The sequence below is a fragment of the Nomascus leucogenys genome, chromosome 24, assembly GCF_006542625.1.
Source record: "Nomascus leucogenys isolate Asia chromosome 24, Asia_NLE_v1, whole genome shotgun sequence".
In the NCBI taxonomy this organism is placed as follows: domain Eukaryota; kingdom Metazoa; phylum Chordata; class Mammalia; order Primates; family Hylobatidae; genus Nomascus; species Nomascus leucogenys.
The window spans coordinates 15,982,507-16,005,340 of record NC_044404.1 but is presented as its reverse complement, the minus strand read 5'-3'; the positions used below and the strand labels follow the sequence as shown (position 1 = coordinate 16,005,340).

At 57.4% G+C, this 22,834-nt stretch overlaps 2 protein-coding genes and 1 long non-coding RNA gene across 3 annotated transcripts; 1 reads left to right on the top strand and 2 right to left on the bottom strand.

Annotated features, from left to right (window-relative positions):
* Positions 1-8,236: 8,236 nt before the first annotated feature.
* On the top strand, positions 8,237-17,728 carry LOC115833057. Its single transcript, XR_004028504.1, has 2 exons — positions 8,237-9,119; positions 17,558-17,728. It is a non-coding gene; the product is annotated as an uncharacterized LOC115833057 (long non-coding RNA).
* On the bottom strand, positions 10,457-15,722 carry TMEM82 (transmembrane protein 82). The gene is made up of 6 exons (XM_003279958.3): positions 15,173-15,722; positions 14,910-14,982; positions 14,623-14,797; positions 13,222-13,642; positions 11,449-11,636; positions 10,457-10,961 (listed from the first exon to the last, which is right to left on the bottom strand). Exons 1-6 carry the CDS (start codon positions 15,258-15,260, stop codon positions 10,875-10,877), a joined length of 1,032 nt encoding a protein of 343 aa, XP_003280006.2. The 5' UTR covers positions 15,261-15,722; the 3' UTR covers positions 10,457-10,874.
* SLC25A34 (solute carrier family 25 member 34) lies at positions 16,401-21,834 on the bottom strand. The gene is made up of 5 exons (XM_003279957.4): positions 20,895-21,834; positions 19,755-19,820; positions 19,504-19,656; positions 19,021-19,155; positions 16,401-18,548 (listed from the first exon to the last, which is right to left on the bottom strand). Exons 1-5 carry the CDS (start codon positions 21,270-21,272, stop codon positions 18,366-18,368), a joined length of 915 nt encoding a protein of 304 aa, XP_003280005.1. The 5' UTR covers positions 21,273-21,834; the 3' UTR covers positions 16,401-18,365.
* Positions 21,835-22,834: the final 1,000 nt, after the last annotated feature.

Sequence of the window (22,834 nt, the reverse complement as noted above, 5' to 3'; positions counted from 1 at the left end):
GGAGCAGTTAGGAGGAGAGCGGGAGGGGAGGCAGAGCCTGGACTCTGGGGCCCGGGTTGGGGCCGGGATGGACTGCCTGGGTCCCTGGAGGCCTCAGGGACATTGTGGGGAATGGAATCTGGGTCTGATTCAGAGGCAAACAGATTGTTCTTTTGATTAAAGCCACAGTGGCTGAGGCTGGAGGAGCGCTGGACCCAGCGCCATCTGCGGGGCGGCCAGACAGGATCTGGCCCGTCCTACAACCCCTCAGCTACAGTCACCCCTCCAGGGTGGCTCTGGGGCTGTTTCTGAGGGAGGCTGGCTTATGAGGGTTGGAGGAGGCTGCCTCTGCTCTCACCCACTGATCATCGCCCCTCCCATCCCTCTTGTCGCCCCTTTTCCCATTTGATCCTCGCAGCCAAGCTGCAGTAACAGCAGCAGTCCCAGCAGCTGCCATTGATAGGGGCTTTCTAGGTACTGGTACCCATCCTCATCCCCATCCTAATCCCACAAGAGCCCTGGGTACCAGGGCTGATGATTCCTGTTCACGTTCAAGGACACCGAGGCCCCGAGAGGCTCAAGGCCACACTAGGGGCAAATGGCAGAGCCGGATTCAAACCAGAGCCACTGTGTCCCTGGGCACACATCTCTGCTAGGCTCAAGAACAGGTACCATTGCCATCCTTTACAGATTCGGAAGTTGGGGCTTGGAGGTGATGAGAGTTCTGTGCAGCAGGGCAAGGCTGGGACTCAAGGCTGTCTGAGTCCCTGTTCGGCTTATTCCTGGCTTGGCAGTGATATCCCGCCCCTGCCCCCCGAAACTCCAGCTTTGCAGCACCCTTTGGAAGAGACTTCCCCATACCCTTCGCCGGGAGGGAAACACTGAACGCCAGAGACGGGAAGGACTCAAAGGAGGAAGGTGCGATCTGGGGGTTTTCAGGCGCTTTTAGCTGTAGAACCCCTTTACAAGTGCTTAGTGACCCAGAAGTTTATTTAAGAGATAAAAATGGAGCTGCCCGCCCTCACCTCCATGACATCCCCTGAACCACCTGTTGCACCCCCAGGTGGGAGAGTGAGGCAACGAAGAGTTGATCTGGGGCCTTGTTCAAGGTCACACTGACTTAGTCTAGAACCCAGGCTTCCCACATTTGCTCTGGGACAGTCCAAGGGGAATGAGGGGTCCAACTGCCTCTGCTTACCTGCCTCCAGCACCCCAGGCCACCTGTTCCACCGCCACCACTGCTCCCGGATGGAGGGGTTCGTCCTGGCCCGCAGCAGCCCGGGTGTCGATGTCACCGATCGGCAGGTGCCAAACTTCCTGCAACGGAAACCCAGGAAATGCGCTGGACGAGGACACACGCCCTTTGTCTGCCAGCTCAGAGGCTCTGCTGCCCTCCGCCCTCCCTGCCAGGCTCACAACGGCTTTCTTCTCCCTCAGATGGCCCCAGCAGGAAAGGGGCTCAGTCTTCTATTAGGATGGTGGCAGCTGAGACCCTGAGTGGCAGGGAAGGGGTGGAAGAGAGGTTTGAGGGCAAGTCTGCTTGCCAGGGCGGGGGTGGCACCTCCACGGTGGAGAGCTTTGACTGAGCAGACACTGGCCGGGCACCTACTGTGTGCAATGCATGAGTCAAGGAGCCGACGGGATCAAATCAGACATGACCAGTCCTTGTCCCCACAGACCTTACAGGGAGGTTGGGTAGAGCAAATCACAAAGCCAATTAACATAATAATAACCAATAGTAAAAGGTGCTATGAAGGAATGGACAAGGGGTCTGAGACAAAAGGGGGTGGGGTGCGAAAGCCTCTCTGAGGAGGTGAGGGTTAAGCTGAGATGGGGAGGAGCCAGTGTGAGAATAGGGATGAATATTCCCAGGGAAAGGGGGCAGAAGGGAAAACATGAGCTTTAAAGGTCAGACGTCGGCTTGGCAGACAGCCTCAGAAGCCCCTTGGGCCTCCCAGCTCCTTCCTCCATCCTCCATCCTCCACCCTACCTGCTTGGAGTCAGGTCAGTCCAATGCTTATTCCCTGGGAGCTGCTGTGTGTGGGGCCCTGTGCTAGGCGGGGGTGGGGTGGGGTGGGGAGAGGAGCAGCGTAGAGAAAAGGGAGCTCTCCCATGGTGGCCGGGTCAGATGGGGACACAGATACAGCTGTGAGTAACATCAGTATTTGGGAGTGATTCCAGCTCTGCCATTTGCCAGCCTTGGGCAAATCACTTCTGTCTGGGCCTCAGTTTCCTCTTGCAACCGAAGGGTTGCAAACCCAGGTTTGTCCCTTGTGGCTTCATAGCAAGAATCTGGTGGGGTAAATGTGGGTAAAAATACCTGGTGCTCAGTAGGTGTTCAGAGATGAGTTCCTTTGCTCTCCCTACCACATAAAGGATAGAAGTTTTAGTAAGAGGGACAAAGTTCTGAAGGGAAGGGAAGGACGTGACTTTGTCCTGCAAGAGAATCCAAGGAACATCCATGGCTCCTGATAGCCCAGCACTGCTTTCCTTGATTCTGATAACAGCACTCAGTTTCTGTTTGGGGAACCTCTCTTCCACTCTCAGTGCCTGGGGTTAAGATGGGACTCCTATATCCCCTGGGCTTGTTGGCTGGCAGAATACAAGCTTGACACCACTTTCATCCCCCACTTGGACCACCACAGAGGACAGCAGAGCAAAGAGATAGAGAAAGAAAGATAACTGATTTAATCACTTAAGCTGCTGGATCCAGCCATGCCTGTAATCCTACTACCAGACCTCCAGAGTCAATGCATTTTTTTCCCTTACTTTTTATTTTTTATTCTTTTGAGACAGTCTTGATCTGTCGCCCAGACTGGAGTACAACTATGGACTCCCTTACTTTTTCTTTTTTCTTTTTCTTTTTTTTTTTTTTTGAGATGGAGTTTTGCTCTGTCACCCAGGCTGGAGTACAGTGGCGTGATCTCGGCTCACTGCAACCTCTGCCTCTCAGGTTCACACCATTCTCCTGCCTCAGCCTCCCCAGCAGCTGGGACTACAGGCGCCTGCCACCACGCCTGGATAATTTTTTTGTATTTTTTTTTAGTAGAGACGGGGTTTCACTGTGTTAGCCAGGATGGTCTTGATCTCCTGACCTTGTGATCCGCCTGCCTTGGCCTCCCAAAGTGCTGGGATTACAGGCGTGAGCCACCGTGCCCGGTCCTTACTTTTTCTTAAACCAGTTAAAATTGTATTTCTGCAGTTATTTGTTGCGCTTTTTCTCCTTGTTCTAAATAAATAGTCATGAGGCTGGGTGCAGTGGCTCATGCCTATAATCACAGCACATTGGGAGGCTGAGGCAGGCGGATCATTTGAGGTCAGGAGTTTGAGACCAGCCTGGCCAACATGGCAAAACCCTGTCTCTACTAAAAATACAAAAATTAGCCAGGCATGGTGGCAGGCGCCTGTAATCCCAGGTACTCGGGAGGCTAAGGCAGGAGAATTGCTTGAACCTGGGAGGCAGAGGTTGCAGTGAGCTGAGATCGCACCACTGCACTCCAGCCTGGGTGATAAGAGCAAAACTCTGTCTCAAAAAAAAAAAAAAAATAGCTCTGCATGGTGGCAGGCGCCTGTAATCCCAGCTACTCGGGAAGCTGAGGCAAGAGAATTGCTTGAACCCGGGAGGCAGAGGTTGCAGTGAGCCGAGATCGTGCCACTACACTCCAGCCTAGACAACAGAGCAAGACTCCGCCAAAAAAGAAAAAAGGAAAAAAAGCCAAGTGGGAATTGACCAGGCCACAGCTAGAGCCACATGGTGTCCACTCTCAGGCTCCAATCCTGTGTCCAACTGCCTCACCAAGGCAGAGCCCAGCTTCCCAAGACCTGGCTGTGACAATATTGTCTGGGTGTTAATCCCGCTCTGGTTTAGGGGCCTGAACTGGCTCTGACCAGGCGTGCTGGTTCCCACGGCCAGACCGTCCACTCGGCAAATCAGCACAGGCTCCAGGGTGAGGGGGTGAAGCCTGTGTGGGAGAGGCCAAGGAGGGGCCTGAGGCTCAGCCGATTGAGGGGGCCCCTCCTCGCCCTAGGCCTTGCCAGTCAGGGCCCTTCTGCCCCTTATTTGGGAGGGTCCTTGAGCCAGCCCCAAACCCTCACTGATCCCAGCCCCCTCCTTGAACCCCCATCCCACTGGGACCCTCCACTCCCAGCAGCATCTATCCCAACATCTGCCCTTGCTGATCTATTTCCGCACCCTCAAGCCCTGAGCCTCCTCCTCACTAAAGCACAATGTGGCCTGGAACCTGCCATTGCCCCTGTGGGTCTCCCCCTCTTCTCTCTTAGCCAGAGGTGGGCTTATTGTGAAGTTAATAAAACTTAGGCTCATGGCCTCACTTCCATGGCCCCTGTGAAGGCTGGGAGTTGCTGGGAGCTACAGAGTGTTCTAGACAAGGAGGGAAGCTGGTTTCACTCAGGAAGCATGTCCATGAAGAACGCCTAGCAAACTGTCCAGGGAGACATCAGAAGAAGGACCCAAATCTCCAAGTCTCCAGTCATTTGTTGTGCTTTTTCTCCTTGTTCTAAATAGTCACTTTTGGCCAGGCACAGTGGCTCAGGCCTGTAATCCCAGCACTTTGGGAGGCTGAGGCAGGCAGATCACCTGACATCAGGAGTTCGAGACCAGCCTGGCCAACATGGTGAAACCTCGTCTCTACTAAAAATACAAAAATTATCCGGTTGTGGTGGTGGGCGCCTGTAATCCCAGCTACTCAGTAGGCTGAGGCAGGATAATCGCTTGAACTCAGGAGGCGGAGGTTGCAGTGAGCTGAGATCGTGCCATTGCACTCCAGCCTGGGCAACATAGTGAGACTCTGTTCTCCCCCCAACCCAAAAAAATAGTCACTTTCATACGAATTCTGTATTATTTTTCCTAAAGGGAGTCCCTAAAATTGGATCTGCCTTGCTCTTTTTATTTTTTATTATTTTATTTTTTTTATTTTTATTTTTATTTTTTTTTTTTTTTTGAGAAGGAGTCTCGCTCTTTCACCAGGTGGAGTGCAGTGGCGATCTCCTCTGCAGCTCGCCCCTTCACCATTCTCTGTCACTCCGCTATTACGCGCTTCACCGGCTAATTTTTGTATTTTTTAGAGACGGGTTTCACCGTGTTAGCAGTGTCTCGATCTCCTCTGTTCGCCCCTCGGCCCCAGTGCTGGATTACAGGTGAGCCCCGGCCTTTTTTTTTTTTTTGAGACGGAGTGTCGCTCTGTCGCCCAGTCTGGAGTGCAGTGGCGCCATCTTGGCTCACTGCAAGCTACGCCTCCCAGGTTCACGCCATTCTCCTGCCTCAGCCTCCCGAGTAGCTGGGACTACAGGCGCCCACCACCACGCCCAGCTAATGTTTTGTATTTTTTTTTTTTTGAGACGGAGTCTTGCTCTGTTGCCCAGGCTGGAGTGCAGTGGCACAATCTCAGCTCACTGCAACCTCCACCTCCCGGTTTCACATCATTCTCCTGCCTCAGCCTCCTGAGTAGCTGGGACTACAGGTGCCCACCACCACTCCCAGCTAATTTTTTGTATTTTTAGTAGAGACGGGGTTTCACCATGTTAGCCAGGATGGTCTTGAACTCCTGACCTTGTGATCCACCTGCCTCGGCCTCCCAAAGTGTAATTTTTTTTATTATTTGTAGAGATGAGGTCTCACTATGTTGCCCAGACTGGCCTCGAACTCCTGGGCTTACGAAATCCTCCTGTCTCGGCCTCCCAAAGTGTTGGGATTACAGGTGTGAGCCATTACACCTGGCCCATATGCCTCACTCTTATTCTTTTTTTTTTTTTTTTTTTTTGAGACGGAGTCTTGCTCTGTCACCCAGGCTGGAGTACAGTGGTGCGACCTCGGCTCACCGCAAGCTCCACCTCCCGGGTTCACGCCATTCTCCTGCCTCAGCCTCCCAAGTAGCTGGGACTACAGGTGTCTGCCACCGTGCCCGGCTAATTTTTTTGTATTTTTAGTAGAGACGGGGTTTCACCGTGTTAGCCAGGATGGTCTCGATCTCCTGACCTCGTGATCCGCCCGTCTCAGCCTCCCAAAGTACTGGGATTACAGGCGTGAGCCACCGCGCCCGGCCTTCCTCACTCTTATTCTTTACAATCCCCTCTTCTCACAGTAGCCAGAACACCTCACTAAAGCAGCATCTAACGCCCTTCTGTGCACAGCCCTCTGTGGCTCCCCGCTGCTCTCCGGGATAATGCCAAGCCCCTCACCCTGGCCCTGTGTGATCCCGCCCCAACCCACCCCTGAGACAGCATCTCCCACCACTGCACCCCTCAACCCCTCTGCTGCAGCGGCGCTGACCCCTCCCCAGTCCCTCAGTCCACTCCAGAGCCTTGAAACCCACCTGGGCTTCAATACCACCCCCTTGGCCTGGGAACGCCTGTCTTCTCACCTGGGTTATTCCAAATGCTTCCAAACTATTCTGAAAACAGCCACGAGAGGACTCCTCTCAAGGTGTACGTCAGCTTCCGTCATGTCCTTGTGCAAAACCCTCCGCTGGCTCCCCTCAGGGCAACGCAGTCCATAGCCTCACCCAGGGCTCCAGGCCCCGCCCTCCACCCTGTCTACCACCTTCCTTTTTTTTTTTTTTTTTTGAGACGGAGTCTCGCTCTGTCGCCCAGGCGAGAGTGCAGTGGCGCAATCTCGGCTCACTGCAAGCTCCGCCTCCCGGGTTCACGCCATTCTCCTGCTTCAGCCTCTCCGAGTAGCTGGGACTACAGGCGCCCGCCACCACGCCCGGGTAATTTTCCTTTTTTTTTTTTTTTTTTTTTTGAGATGGAGTCTGGCTCTGTCACCCAGGCTGGAGTGCAGTGGTGCGATCTGGGCTCACTGCAACGTCTGCCTCCCGTATTCAAGCAATTCTCTGCCTCAGCCTCCTGGGTTCAAGCAATTCTCTGCCTCAGCCTCCAGAGTAGCTGGGATTGGGCACTCACCACCACGCCTGGCTAATTTTTGTATCTTTAGTAGAGACGGGGTTTCACCATCTTGGCCAGGCTGGTCTTGAATTCCTGACCTCGTGATCCACCCACCTCAGCCTCCCAAAGTACTGGGATTACAGGCGTGTGCCACTGTGCCCTGCTCTACCACCTTCCTAAATGCCCCGGCCTGTTCCTGCCACAAGGCCCTTGCTGAGCTGTCTTCTTGCCCTGGGAAGTTCTTCCTTCCGCTGTTTGCTTGGTTGCCCCCTCACTCTGTTCAGGTCTCTGCTCCAATGCCCCCTCCTCACAGGAGCCCTCTGTGGACGGCAGCTTCTGAGATGCCCCCAGGATCCCCACCTCCTGGGATCCATGCCCTCCCCTCTGGTGGGTGGGACCTGGGGACCTCTCCTCAATGACAGATTGTGGCCAAAACAATAGGATGTCACTTTGAGCATTGAGTCACAAAGCATGGTCTCGCTTGTACTCCACCCCTCTCCCTGGTCGGCTCTGAGGAAAGCCAGCTGCCACGTTGTAGGGCTGCCCTGCAGGAGGCCGATATGGCAAGGAAGAAGGGAGGCCCTGGGTCTTAAGACGACACCACAGCCTCGGTGACACCTTGACAGCAGCCTTGAGACACAGGACCCGGCTCAGCAGCACCCAGATCCCTGACCCACAGAAAGAGCAAGATGATCAATGTCTGTTGTTTTAAACTCTTCAAGTTTGGGGGGTAATTTGTGACGCAGCTGTAGATAACAAATACACCTTCTCTCACTCCTGCCCCCCGTCACTCTGTCCCCTGAGCCAGCTTTACTTTTCTTTGTTTGTTTGTTTGTTTTGAGACAGAGTCTCACTCTGTTGCCTGGGCTGGAGTGCAGTGGGACGGTCTCGACTCACTACAACCTCTGCCTCCCGGGTTCAAGCGATTCTCCTGCCTCAGCCTCCCGAGTAGCTGGGATTACAGGCCTGCGCCACCACGCCCGGCTAATTTTGTATTTTTAGTAGACACAGGGCTTCTCCATGTTGGTCAGGCTGGTCTCCAACTCCTGATCTCAGGTGATCTGCCCGCCTCGGCCTCCCAAAGTGCTGGGATTACAGGCGTGAGCCACTGCGCCCGGCCTCCGGCTTTACTTTTCTTTGCAGCATTTTGTGGAGGGGAACCTCCCTTACTCCTCAGCATCCCCAGTGCCAGCCTAATGCCTGGCTCCACGCAGGTACTCAGTGATGACTTACTGAATGAATGAATGGGTGAAGAAATGCAAGTCCTCAGAAAGAAAATGCCAGAGCTCAGAAAAGCCAGAAGTAGGGGGTTCAGGACGGGGAGGCCAGCTTACCCCAATCCCAGCTGCCCCAGGGGTCACTACCCACTTTACGCAGGGCCTGGGGACACTGGTCCCCCACCTCTTCAGCACGATGTTGCCCTGACCCTAGAACCTTGGTCCCGGTGGCCAGGCCCCAGGGGTCAGGCTCTTAGGGTCCCCTTGGGGAACTGGTCCCAGCCTCATGCTTTGCCCAGACCATACAATGTGGATTGTCCTATGCCTGCTGGACTTCAGGCCTGTTTTTCTCCATTTGGTGTGGAGATTTGCTAAATGCCTCATTTAGAGTGAGCTCATTTTATGCCCTTGTCAGTCTTTTCACGAAAATATTTCGATAAGAAAAGAATGCTATTCCAGCCCACGTGTCCTGATTTTTGTTTGGAAAACAATCCCTGTGCCCATAAAAAGGAAAGGACTGCTGAGTCCAGTCCCCTCCTGGCCCTGTCCCTAATGGGGCCCAGGCTGTGCCAGGGATCCAGAGGCTGAAGCACATTGCAACAAGAACACTGGCCCCCGCTTGGAACCCAGAGCCCAGTCTGGGTCCGGCAAGGGGCTGGCCCTGTGCCCACCTAACTGAGCCATTTCCTCCCAGACTGGGGCACATTTCCTGTCCGGAGGGAACAGAGCACATTCCCAGGCGGGGTGGACTGGGTCCTGCATTGGGGGAGGGGATTCCGTAGGCATTTTCCCAACCCCAGTGACCACGCCCTGGGATGAGAGGCCTGTCCTGGTGGTAGGGTTAGGAGCACGGTTCAAAGGGTGCTGCTGGAGCTGTCCAATGGGTGGCCATTCTTGGAATGAGCTGAAACCACCCGGCCCTGCCTTGGGTGCGGCCTGCTCTGTATCCCAGGTGTGCTGAGCGTAGAGCGAGAAGGATCCTTGGGCCACCCCTGCCTGCTCCCAAGCAGCAGTCTTCGGGTGAGTGTGGTGCCTTTGTCGAGAGGGAGGGACCCTCAGAGCCTGGAATCCTCAAGGTGCCCTCTCCAGGCCTCCCCTCCTCCCTAATGCCTTCCTGGCCACCCCCATGCCTCTCAAACCCCCTCCAGAAAGACCACTGCCCGGGAGGCTCCTTTGCCCTGTGGGGCTTCCGCTAGGAAAGGGCCCTGAGTTGCAGCCCTGGATCCCCATGGAACCAAAGGGCCCTGGGGGCTGGGACTGGGCTCCCTTGCACCGAGGTGGCTGGAACCACATTCCAGAGCCTGTCGGTAATGGACGTGCCACATTTCTCATCTCTGTTAGTTTCCCTGGCCCCAGATTTTCAACAAGAAGAGGGTAGCAGGGAGCATTCAAAGCACTTGAGCTCTGGGGGCCAGGCCACCTGGATTCAAATCCTAGCTTTGCTACTTAATGCCTGTGCGCCCTTGAGCAAGTCACTTAACTTCTCTGAGCCTCAGTTTCTGACTCTGTAAAAAGGGATAACAGTGCCTGCCTCTTGGGGCTGATGTCAAAATGAAATGAAACAGTGAAAGTACCCAGCACATGGCAGGCACCCAGCATGCAGTGGTAATTCTTCTGCCAGGTTCAGAGAGGGGCAGTGACTTGTCTAAGGTCACACAGAGGGTAGGCAGAGGAGCTGATACCCAACCCTTTGGCCTTCCTGAGCTGGGCCCTGAATGGGCTGAGATGGGAAGGATGCTCATGGCCTTCAGGAAGTCAGGGTTGGGGCTGGGGACCACAGAGCACCCAGCAGAGGCCTGGTCAGCATTGTGCATCCTTCAGCTCTTTCCCAGCCTGCGATGGGACAGGACATGGCCACTATCCACCCAAGACTACAGGTGGGTGCCAGACCAAGTGTCCATCCCCCCGTCCCCTCACCTCCTCAGCCACCTCGGTACTACGGTACTACATGCCCCCCCGCCCCCACCACTCTACCCAGAATGGTTTTTCTCTGTCTGCAAGGAGCCACGTCCCCCAGGGGACCCAGCCCAGGCCAGCCTGAGGCACATATCCCAGGACCTGCCAGAAGAGCTGTGTGGCTTCAGAAAAGCCTCTTTCCCTCTCTCTGTGTTTGCGATTATTCTTTGTTGTTGTTTTGTTTCTGAGACAGAGTCTTGCTCTGTCACCCAAGCTGGAGTGCAGTGGCACGAATCTTGGTCCACTGCAACCTCCGCCTCCCAGGTTCAAGCAGTTCTCCTGCCTCAGCCTCCTCAGTAGCTAGGATTACAGGCATGAGCCACCATGCCCAGCTAATTTTTGTATTTTTAGTAGAGGCAGGCTGGTCTTGAACTCCTGACCTTAGGTGATCCGCCCACCTTAGCCTCCTAAAGTATTGGGATTACAGGCGTGAGCCACCATGCCTGGCCTCTGTGTGTTCGTGATTCTAAGCACAGGTTGAGAAAGTCATCGTCTTTATTGTTCATGGAGAAGGGAAGGGAGACCAGTAAAGGGGGAGCCCTCCTGAGGATGCACCCCCACCCCTGCCCAGGAAGGCAGGTCTGAGAGGCTGCATCATTGCCCACCCCAAGAAAAAGAGGGTTCAACCAGGGTCCCCAGGTGTCCCCTCTCCAGAGGCTCCCATCCCCAAATCCTGCCTTCCCTTCTCGGGGCTCCCAGGGCCTGCGCTGAGCTCCAGGCAGGGGGCCAGCTCTGCCACTCTGCCTCCAGGCATCACCCTGGGGTCAAGGCCTCGCAGGTCAGGCTGGTGGGCTTGAGACAGATCCTCCCTGAGGCAGGTCAGGAGGGGGCCGAACTCTGGGACTGGGGTGCCGAGGGCAGGGGCTGGCTTGGTGTTGACACCGGTGGCCTCTGGGATGGAAAATCCTGAGGAAAAGCATTGAGAATGACACCACCCATTCACCCATCCCCCTGGGGGCCTCGGGCCTCCAGTGACCCGGGCACTTCCTCCCCCTTGGGCCTCTGGGTTGTTGCTGGAGAGGGCTGTGGACAGGGTGGGGGGTGCTAGTGACCTGGAAAACAGCCCTGGCCTGGTGACAGAGGGTGGGAGAGGTGATTCCAGCTCCCTCTGCCCCTGACCCCCAAGAGAAGTCACCCTGGCTCTGTCTTTTTTTTTTGGAGACGGAGTCTCACTCTGTTGCCCAGACTGGAGTGCAGTGGCACGATCTTGGCTCACTGCAGCATCTACCTCCTGGGTTCAAGTGATTCTCAGGCCTCAGCCTCCTGCGTATTTGGATTACAGGTGTGAGCGACTGTGCCCAGCTGGCCCTTCTTGAACTTGAGCCTCTTGAGGCTCCTGGGCTGTTTGAAGCAGGGTTCGTTGTCTGGGGGACACGTGGGATGGGGTGCCCACCTGTATCTGGCAGAGGTCAAGCAGGGTGCGGACGCCCACCAGACACCAGAGCTCGCCCAGCAGGGAGACGAGGATGCCCAGCAGGTCCAGCCAGCGACCCACGGTCAGCAGCAGCACGAAGAGGCCGCCCATGCGCACCAGCACTGTCTGCACCTGGCCCTGCAGGCCGGGGTGCTGCCGCTGCTCCTCTGTGGGATGCGGGTGCCTGTCACCGTCCGACCCCACACCCCGGACTGGACCTCCCAGCTCCCTGACCCACCCTCCACAGGATGAGCCTTCCCCTCCCATGCAGCCCTCCTCCCATCACATCCTTCTGGTCCCCACCCCTGCTCTGAGTATCTGCAGGGCACCAGGTGCTCTGTCTCCAGGACTCACTGCCCAGCCCACAAGCCTCCAACTGGTCCAGGCCAGAGCCCTACAGCCTCGCAGCCTCGCAGCCTCGCAGTGGCAGGAGTCGGTCTGACTCCTTTCTTTGCCGCACACCCGTCTCTAGTCCCTCAGTTAGCCCTGGCAACTCCTTCTGCCAAGCACATTCCCAGCTGAACACCTCTCGCCACCCCCATGGACCCACCTGGGCCCAACCACCTTCCTCTTTCCAAGGAGCCTCCTTGATGGGCTCCCGGCTTCTGTTCTTTTTTTTTGAGACAGAGTCTTACTCTGTCGCCCAGGCTGGAGTGCAGTGGCACGATCTCAGGTGGATCTCCTGACCTCAAGTGATCCACCTGCCTCGGCCTCCGAAAGTGCTGGGTTTACAGGCATAAGCCACTATGCCTGGCCAAGACCTCTTTCTTTCTCTCTCTCTTTCTCTCTCTCTCTCTTTCTCTTTCTCTCTTTCTTTCCAGAATCTCTCTCTGTTGCCCAGGCTGGAGTGCAGTGGTTTGATCCTGGCTCACTGCAACCTCCACCTCCTGGGTTCAAGCGATTCTTGTGCCTCAGCCTCCTGAGTAGCTGGATTACAGGCACAGACCACCACACTGGGCTAATTTTGTATTTTTACTACAGGCAGGGTTTCACCATGTTGGTTAGGCTGGCCTTGAACTCCTGACCTCAAGTGATTTGCCCATCTCAGCCTCTCAAAGTGCAGGGATTACAAGCGTGAGCTACTGTGCCCGGCTAACCCCTTCTCTACAAAAAAATAAAATTAGCCTGGCATAGTGGTGTGTGTCTGTAATCCCCACAACTTGGGAGGCTGAGGTGGGAGAATCACTTGAGCCCAGAAGGCCAAGGCTGCAGTGAGCCATGTCATGCCACTGCACTGTAGCCTGGGCCACCAAGCAAAACCCTGTCTCAAAAAACAGAAAAGCAAAACAAAACAAAAACACAAACAAACTTGGACAGTAGCCTCTCATGAGACTTCTCTGCCTGGCTGATGAGGGCTCTCCAACAGGCCCCTTCGAACCTGGCCAGCCTCACCCCTTCCCCGTGCCCTTGGGGTGACAGCCACACTAGACTCCTGTGGCTTGTTTGGTGCTGCCATGCCCTCTGTCCCCTCTGGGCATTGGCACATGCAGTTCTCTCTGTCCAAGATTCCCTTCCCTGCCTCGCTTCTCTTAGAGATCTCCTGCTCATCCTTCAAGGCCCAATCTAAAGGCTACCCCCTCAGGGTGCCCACTACATGCTGCTTCTCTGCACTGCCCCCACCACACAGCCTCTGTCCTGACCAGGCTCTCTGGGATGGCAAGAGTGAGGGCTGATGGCTGTCGGCCTCCCCGGAGCCTGGCCCAGACGGAGGGATGTGCGTGGATGGAACGGAGCGGGCCCCATAGCGCTCACCCTGCATGTAGATGACCAGCAGCGTGTAGCAGATGGTGAGCGGTGTCCAGAACCGCATGGCCTCCGAGGTGGTCAGGAAGTCCTGGTTGATGAGGACGACAGCTGCCAGGTCACCCACGGCAAAGGCCACGGCCAGGGCGCGGCCCAGCAGCTGGGGGAGGCCATGTGCACCGGCCAGCAGGCCCAGGCACACCCCACAGTAGAGCTGGCTGCTGTGCAGCTCGTAGAGGCGGCAGACGTGGCGGTGGAGGCGCCGGGCACCGAGGCCCAGCAGTGTGGCCAGCCCGAGGCTCAGCAGCAGGTTCAGCGTGCGGTGAGGGGCGCCCTCCTGCAGGAAGCTCAGGCCACAGGTCAGCCCGCAGCCCAGCGAGTACTGGCAGAGCAGGTAGAGCTGCAGCCTCTCGGTGGCGCCCTGGGAGCCCTGCGGGGCGTGCAGAAGAGGGGCTGAGATGTGGGGGCTGCCTCACCACAGGTGCTGCCGGCCACAGGAGGCCGGAGCCTGAAGGGACCTTGGGGATGGTTCCTGAAGGGGCCACATCGGCTTCAGATGAAGCCCTAGGGGATCATCTCTCTCACCTTAATTTCAATCATGTGTGGTTTTTTTTCTTCTTTTTTTTTTTTGAGACAGAGTTGCTCTGTTGCCCAGGCTGGAGTGCAGTGGCTCAATCTCCACTCACTGCAACCTCCGCCTCCTGGGTTCAAGCGATTCTCCTGTCTCAGCCTCCCAAGTAGCTGGGATTACAGGCACCCACCACCACGCCCAGCTAATTTTTATTTATTTTATTTATTTATTATTATTATTATTTTTAGAGATGGGTTTTCTCCATGTTGGCCAGGCTGGTCTCGAAATCCTAACCTCAGGTGATCCGCCTGCCTCGGCCTCCCAAAGTGCTGGGATTACAGGCGTGAGCCACCGCGCCCGTCCTTTAATCACGTCTTAGTACTTGGAGCCCATCTGTTAGCTGAAGGGTGGTGGTTCAAGTCTCAGAGCCCTGGGTCCAAAGCCTGACTCTACCTGTTGACCATAGACAAGCCACATACTCTCTGAGCCTTAGTTTCCCCATCTGTGAAATGGGGAATCAGAGCAAACCTTCACCCCAGTGGCTGTGAGGATTACATGATGCACACGGCTCACTTGGCGCAGGGCCTGGCATTTGGGGAGCCGGATCTACAGAAGCTGTCGCTCCTGTCTTCTTGGGACTGGGACTGTATCCACTGTGAGTGTGGCCGCTTCAGCAACCAAACCCGAGGGTGCAACCTGCAGCCTCTGTTCTCCGTCTTACGGAAAATACGGCAAAGAGGCTGGGATGCTGGACCTGGGCCCTGCTGCCCACGTTCCGGGGGTGAGTCCCAGCCCTGGGCTGCGGAGTGATCCACCCACTGCCTTCCTGGAGGCCTCACCTTGCCCAGGGACAGCAGCGTGGACACGGCCCGGAGGGAGAACTCGAGCACCACTAGGGCAGCCACCCGGGACCCCACGACCGTCAGAAACAGGGCCAGCCCTGCCAGGTGCACCATTTCCAGCGAGGCCCACTGGGCCCGAAGCCGCTCCTTCTCGGGCCGCCGCTGCGGGTCACTGTGGGGACAGAATGGGTGTGGGCAGGGATGCAGAATTGCCACCCTCGACCCCCGGTGGAGGTCCCCGTGCCCCCAGCCACATTCCCTGGGGGGATGAGGTGGGCACTCACTTGGCACAGCCCACGAAGAAGTAAACTTTCAGGAGGCTGTTCAGGACCAAGACTCCAAGGGCCCCGATCAGGCCTGAGGGGGCAGGAGGGAGGCAGCGAGGCAGCGTGCAGGGGTGTTAGGAGGGCAGGCTTTGTTGGTAGGGTCAGAGGAGGGGGTGGCCAAGGGGCGGGGCTGGCGGGAGACCAGGTGGGTGGGGTCCACCCTGCACTGCAAAGAGCTGGAAGGGGGTGGGGCCAAGGCAGGAATGGGGCGAGGTGCTCACCTTGCAGGAGGGAGTCGAGGAGGCTAGAGCCCCACTCGAGGGAGGGGAGGCTGGGGAGCCAGGAGGGGAGGGATGGAAGAGAGAACATGGCAGCCCCGGAGGGAGCCCCAGCCTCTGGCCAGGTCTGCGCAGGGACAGACCAACGTCACTGGGCAAAGGTGTCAGTGGAGGGAAGGAGAGAGGCTGGGAGGGTCAAAGGCCCAGGGGAGGGGAGGAGAGCCAGGGGTGTTAACCCTTTGAGGCCCAGAAGCTCGGCAAGGTCCCAGCTCCAGGCACAGGGGGCGCCTGGAGCCAGCTGCTGCCCAGGCTCCCCATTTGGGCAGTGTAGGGTGAAGGGACGGGTGTCTCTGGGCTGGTCTCTGGTCTCTGTCCATGCTGAAGTCTGGCGTCCACTTTACTTGAAATCTTCCTTGAGGGAGGCCGGGCGCAGTGGCTCACACCTGTAATCCCAGCACTTTGGGAGGCTGAGGCGGGCGGATCACAAGGTCAGGAGTTCGAGACCAGCCTGACCAATATGGTGAAACCCTGTTTCTATTAAAAATACAAAAAATTAGCCGGGCATAGTGGCAGGCACCTGTAATCCCAGCTACTCGGGAGGCTGAGGCAGGAGAATGGCTTGAATCCAGGAGGCAGAGGTTGCAGTGAGCCGAGATCACGCCATTGCACTCCAGCCTGGGCAACAGAGCAAGATTCTGTCTCAAAAAAAAAAAGAGAAATCTTCCTTGAGGGCTTGGGCCACCCAATGCCCCCCCGAAGTCCCAGACTCCATCTGTCCTGCCCAGCCTTAGGTGTGAGTCCTGTCCTCTTGCAGCCTGAAGTGTGGGCTCTGACCCTTCAGCCCAGGGTCTGAGAGTAGGGACTCTATCCCCCCATAGCCAGAGATCAGCTCTGCCCTCTCAGCCTGAGGTCTGGGGCTCTCTTCCCCCATAGCCAGAGGTCAGCTCTGCCTGCTTTTTGTAAGGTCTGGTTCCAGCTCCGGCTCTGACTCGGTGTGGAATCTCCTACAGCCCCAGCCTGACTGAGCCTTCTCCTCCCACAGGCCGGGGCCGCCCTTCCTGATGCTCCTCCCTGGGTCCACTAGGTGGCAGGCCTCACCTGGGTCCAGCAGGGCGGGGCTGAACAGGTGGACCACGGCTCCCATCCTGCTTTCACAAACAGAAAGGGCAGAGGGAGCAGAAGGTGGGGGTCAGGGATGGGGGAGACTGAGATTGGCCACAGAGGGGGGTCGTTGAAGTAAACAAAATATAAAACTTTATTGGTTTGGAGTGTGCAGTAGCAGGTGTTCCTGGGAGCAGCCCTTACAGACTTGGGGTGTGGCTGGGAGGGCAGGTGGGGCTGCTCGGCAGCAGTCCTGCCCCTGCCAGGGAGTTGGTGTCCATCTCTGCAGTGCGAAGGTCGGTGCAGCGTTGAGAGCACACCCACAGGGAGTGGTGCTCAGTCTAGAGAAAGGGCCCAGGGTCTGCTGCTGGCCCTGCCACATCGCTTCCCTTTCCCGGGCCTCAGTCCCCTCATCTGAAGAATGAGCACCCGGAGCTTCTTTCAGGCTTGTCAGGATATGTGCAAATGCCCACAGAGCGGGCAGCTGGGAGGCCCTCCGTGAGAGCCCTTAGATGATGTTGGCTGAGGCCAGGCGCAGTGGCTCACGCCTGTAATCCCAGCACTTCGGGAGGCCGAGGCGGGTGGCAAGGTCAGGAGTTCGAGACCAGCCTGGCCAACACAGTGAAAGCCTGTCTCTACTAAAAATACAAAATTAGCTGGGCATGGTGGCGCATGCCTATAGTTCCAGCAACTCGGGAGGCTGAGGCAGGAGAATCACTTGAACCTGGGAGGTGGAGGTTGTGGTGAGCCGAGATTGCACCACCGCACTCCAGCCTGGGCAACAAAGCGAAACTCCATCTCAAAAAAAAAAAAAGATGATGTTGGCTGAATTGCGGCCCTTGCAGATGTGCAAGTTGAAGTCCTACCCGCTAGTAGCTCAGGATGTGACTGTATATGGAGATAGGCTCTTGACAGAGATAATTAAGTTAAAATTGGGCCAAGTGAGGTGGCTCATGCCTGTAATCCCAGCACTTTGGGAGGCTGAGGCCAGTGGATCACTTGAGGTCAGGAGTTCGAGAACAGTCTGGCCAACATGGCGAAACCCCATCTCTACTAAAGATACAAAAATTAGCCTGGTGTGGTGGCAGGCGCCTGTAGTCTCAGCTACTCAGGAGGCTGGGGCAGGAGAATCGCTTGAACCTAGGAGGCCAAGGTTGCAGTGAACCGAGATCATGCCACTGCACTCCATCGTGGGTGACAGAGCGAGACTTCATATCAAAAAAAAAAAAAATTAAAGTGGGGTCATGAGGGTGGGCCCTAAGCCAACATGATTTGTGTCCTTATAAGAGGAGGAGATCAGGACCCAGACGCACATCGAGGACCACCATGTGCAGACACAGAGAGAAGGCAGCATCTGCAAGCCATGGACAGAGGTCTCAGAAGAAACCAGCCCGCCGACACCTCGGTCTCCAGCATCCAGCCTCCAGAACTGTGAGAAAATACATTTCTATTGTCTAAGTCGCCCAGTCTGTAGTTCTTTGCTACAGCTTCCCCAGCAAATAAGGCAGGTGACGACGCCACAGCCTCCTGGTGCACCCCAGCCTTTGCCATGGCACAGTGACCCCTACAGGCAGTCCGGGCCCATGGGCCTGTCACAGTCACACACTTGTCAAGCACATAGGTCTGGGGTGAGCTCCAGTCCTGGCTCTGCCACTTCAAAATTGTGTGGCTGTGGTCAAAGCCCATCGCCACTGTCAGCCTTGGCTTGCTAATGGTAAAAGAGGTAAAAGTGCCTGCCTCGTGCTGCTGTCTGAGGCCTAAGTGAGCCGATGTATGTAAGTTACTGGGCCTATGCTGTGTGCGTGCCCACAGCGGTTGCTATAACTGAGTAAGGCTCTGGGATGTGGTGACCCAATACGCAGTACAGAGAAGGAAGAGAACTGTCTGGGAGACAGAATGGGTGGTAACTTGACGTGGATGCTCTGGCCCTGGGTGCGCCAAGGGGCTGGATGGACCAGAGCTGTCCACACTCTCCCGGGGCCTCTGGCAGGGCCTGGGCCCATGGCCTGCCCTGGGACAGCCAGTTGTCCTGGAGCAGGCCTTCACTTCTGGCCAAGTGCCGGCTGTGTCAGGACGTCGGGGTGAGGGCCGCCATCTAGGTGCCCTGGTGCTGGGCCCGCCCAGCCAGTTTCCGAAGCTCGTCCCAGAAGAGCATGCTGAGGATGGTGTGAGGGCCCAGGCGCAGGTAGGCGGGGCCCAGGCCCTTGTAGAGTGCCAGGGGGCCCTCCTGCCGCCAGATCTTTACCATGCAGTCGGTGAGTCCCCCATAGAGCTGGCCCTGGGGAAAGACATGGGGTGAGTGTTACTACAGGGGCCATGAGGCCCTGGCTGGCACCACATCTTGGCACACAGGTCAATTTCACCCCCACACACCCTATGGACAGCACCTTTGTATTGGGCACATCTGTGAGGCTGCAGTGCCATGGGAAGGCTGTGGGATCAGGCCTGGATTCCAGTTCTGGCTCCTCCACTTACCAGCTGGGGGAACTCATGCAAGTCACTTGATCTGTCTGAGCCTGTTTCCTCATCAGGAAGATGAATGTGATCATAAGGATGGAATAAAATCCAGATGTGAAAGTGCTTAGCCTGTGCCTGGGACCTGGGGGCTCAGCAAACAAGCCCAGTTAATGTGTTTGCATGCATGGCCTGTGTCTGCGTGTCTCTGGCTGTGCGTGTGTATGTGTGTGTGTGTGTGTTGTGGGGGATGCTCCCAGCTCCCCACGTCCTCCCCTAGACCCGCCCCTGCTCACCCTGCCAACTCTGTCCACCGGCTGATTGTATAGTCGCGTGCTGACCACATCGAAGGGGGTCATGACGACAACCACGGCTATGCTGCTGATCATGCCCCCAGCCAGGGCCACCAACCAGCTGTCCTCTGGGAGCCACTGTGGGGATGGCACAGGTGCTGACCCCTGCAACTGCCCTCTACCCACTCACGTGGTGCCCTCCCGGCCTCCTACCACACAGGGGCTAAAAGGGCTGCAGAAAGGGGAGCAGATGAGGCCCCTCCAGCCATCCCCCAGCCCTGCCACCCTGAGTTCCTTCTCAGCTTTGGGGTTCACTGCTGATCCCCCACTCCTGCTGGTACCAAGGGCCGGAGTCACGACTCTGAGGGCAGAGGCAGGGCCCCATCTGTTGCCACCCCCCAGTCTTCCCTGTGTGGAAGGAGGCAGGTGGCCCCCCTCAGTCCCGTGTGTCTCTGTGAGTAGGCACAGGTGTCCCCAGCTCCTCACCTGTTGCTTCTGCACCCAGGCCTTGGCAGAGGCGAAGGTGGCCAGCTGGGCAGCTGAGCCCACCATGACTCGGGGCACAGCCCCACCAACGCCCTGCCACAGCCCCAACAGCCCTTGCTGCCGCCAGATGGTCTCCAAAGCACCCAGGACAGTCTGTGGGGAGAGGGCACGGGGTCACTGGCCACCCCTGCCCAGGCTGGGATCATGCCCAATCCATGCCCCCAGGGAGATCTGAGAGTGGCAGGCCTCACCTGGTGATTGTGCTGGTGTCCCACGGCCATCGCGGCCACTGTCTGGGCTTGCAGCTGCGTTTTGATCTATGGGAGCAGAGAGGACACGGGGTGTGGGGATGGAGCCTGGGAGAGCCAGGATGAGCTGTGTGTGTTGAGGGCACCCCCGCCCCCGTGCCCCTGAAACTCAGAGCTCCATGGTCCCGAGCCTGAAGCTTAGGGGTCAAGTGAAATAGGGTTGAGGTGCAGCTCTGGAGTTGGCCTGGGTTTTGCATCTCAGTGTGACTTGGAGCAAGTTACTTAACCTTCTCCCGGCCTCAATTCTGTCACGGTTGGAAAGCTGTTCTGAGGATTAAGTGAGACAGTGACTCTCCAGCACCAGCCAAGGACAAGGCAAGCCTTTGCTCAAAGGTAGCTTCTTTCTTTCTTTCTTTTCTTTTTTTTTTTTTTTTTTGAGACAGAGTCTTGCTCTGTCGCCCAGGCTGAAGTGCAGTGCCATGATCTCGGCTCACTGCAACCTCTGCCAACCGGGCTCAAGCGATTCTCCTGCCTCAGCCTCCCTGGTAGCTGGGATTACAGGCATGCATCACCACGCCCAGCTAATTTTTGTACTTTTTAGTAGAGACAGGGTTTCACCATGTTGACCATGCTGGTCTCAAACTCCTGACCTCAGGTGAGCTGCCTGCCTCGGCCTCCCAAAGTGTTGGGATTACAGGCGTGAGCCACCGCACCCAGCCAAGGGTAGCTTTTTTCAAAACATTTTTTTATTTTTTATTTGTTTTGGGCAGCCCTGAGGCGCCCCTGCAGAGTGCACACGAGGAGGAGGCCCTCAAGGGTAGCTTTTATTCTTACCGTACACGAGGCCACTCGGGAAGAGAAGCAACCAAGCCAGGATTTGAGCCAGCACATCTGCCACCCTCTGCCCCCTCCCCTGGCTCAAGACCAGTGGGGCAGGGTCCCCAGGGGAGCATGGATCAGAGCAAGGCCCTGGTGCCCTGGGCCAAGGGGCAGATTCCAGGCCTGGGCTAGGATGTTCCAGGGAGCAGCCCTACCCAGGCTGCCCCACCCCACCCAGGTCCACTGAGCCCAGCCTTTGGAGGCTGCAAGGCCCCTACAGGAGCTGGGTCCTGGGATGGTGGAGGATGGAAACAAGCCACTCACCAGGTAAGCAGGGCTCCCCACGAAGGCTCCCAGTGCCCCTGCCACGGCTCCCGCAACCACAGTGCCACCTGGTTGCTGCGTGAGGCCAGCCTGGCACGCCAGGCTGTAGCAGTAGAAACGAACGCTGTTCATGAGGCCTTGGTACAGAAGGCCGGCAGCCAGCCCCTTCTGCAGGCCCCACAGCCCGTCTGCTCGGGCCACAGCAGCGACAGAGGCTATGAAGCCCCGGTAGGGCCGTGGGTAGGTGCCCTGGGCCTGCAGCTCCCCCTGCAGCTGCAGCCGCGTCTTCACCACCTCCAGGGGGTTGGTGAAGACACAGGCCAGGCAGCAGGCAGAAGCACCCAGCACCAGGTCCACTACTGGGGGCACCGTCTCCATGGCCTCAGGGCCAGTGGCCTTCTGTGCCCGGGTCAGGGCACAGGCCCTGTGGTGGTGGCGTTTAGGCTGTCTGTAACCTCGCAGGGCTACGGGGCTGGGGTTTGCAGGGGCCCGAGGCCATGTCTAGAGGGTGAGGGTCCTGGTCTGACAGGCCTGTGGCTGCCTGGAGTCCCTGGTCTATCTCAGCAGTCCACCTGCTCTGCTCAGCTGTTCCAGCGGTCTGCCGGAGCCTGGGACACGCCTCCGCCGGCTGTGACCAATCCCAGCTGCCTCTGTGCCCACACCTGCCAGCCGAGGGCGGGCCTGGACCCTGGGATCTGGGGGAAAGGTCACTTGGGACTGGAGGGAGAGCGTGGATAGGGAGAAGGTGCCAACCAGCCCAGGCACCTCCTCCTGGCCTCCCTCTGTCCCTGGGCAAAGGGCTGGCACCCCTGCCTTGCCTCTGGCTTAGACTGTCCAGCTTTGGCAGAGCCCTGGGCACGGGGCAAGTGACCTGGAGGTCCCTGGCATGGGGCACACAGCCAACTCTGCCCCTGCCCCACCCTGCCCCAATGTGCCCCTGGTGACTGACTTCCCCTTTCCAGGACTCAGCCTGCCAGTCTGGCTCCCACCGTCTATAGGCCCATGCTCAGCAGGGTCAGAAGTAGAGAAGGGCTCTCGAGCCCTGGGGAGCTGATTGGAATCCCAGGTGTGGCTCTTATGTGCGACCCCTGGGCAAGTCACTTCCTCTCAGAGCTTCAGTTTCTCTCATTTGTAAAATGGAGATACTGACATCCACTCCAGAAGGTTCTGTGGAGGACTGGCAATGAGAAGAGTGTGCCTAGGTCAGTGCTGCACCCAATAAAGGCACCCGCATCGCCTGCTCGCCCCTACCCCCACTGCCTCTGGCTCCTATGCCCCCCTCACTGCTCCCAGGACTTCAGGGCGCCTGGGTGAGTAGGACTTGAAGAGTGACCTTGGTAGGTAAGGACTTGCTGCCAGGCCTGCCCTCCTGCTGGGGGAGCTCCTCCTGGGCTGGGCAGGAGGCTCTGCTGCTCCCTGTGGGAATGGCCAGGCAGCCAGTGGGGCACAAAGAGGCCCTGGGATGCCCTTTGTGCTTGCTGAGAAGAGAACGCCACCTGGGCCAGCTGTCAGGTGTGTCTGCTCAGGCTGGGGCCAGTACCAACATGCCCACCTTGGCCTCTGCCCCCAGACAGCTCTCTCCTGCCAGGCCACCCTCAATCACCCAAGGCCCAGTCCAAACTAGAGGCAGAACCACCTCGGGTTGGAGTGGTTCGCACATAAGAGCCACACCCACCTCCCAGGGCCCACCCCTTCCCTCCCAGGCCCTTGAGGCAGCAATGCTGAGTGGCTTGAGGGCCTCAGGCTTCCGGCCTGGCAGGCTTGTCACCCTCTGGCCTGCTGAGGAGGGGACGGCGCAGCAAGAGGCAGCGAGGACAGCTTGGGTTCTCTTGGGTTTGGGCACTCACCCCCGGGGCTGTGGAGGCAGGAGCACCCTGCCCCGGGGTGGGCTGCAGATGGTGGGCGGCAGTGCAGATGTGCCCCGGGGCTTGAGCTGGTGG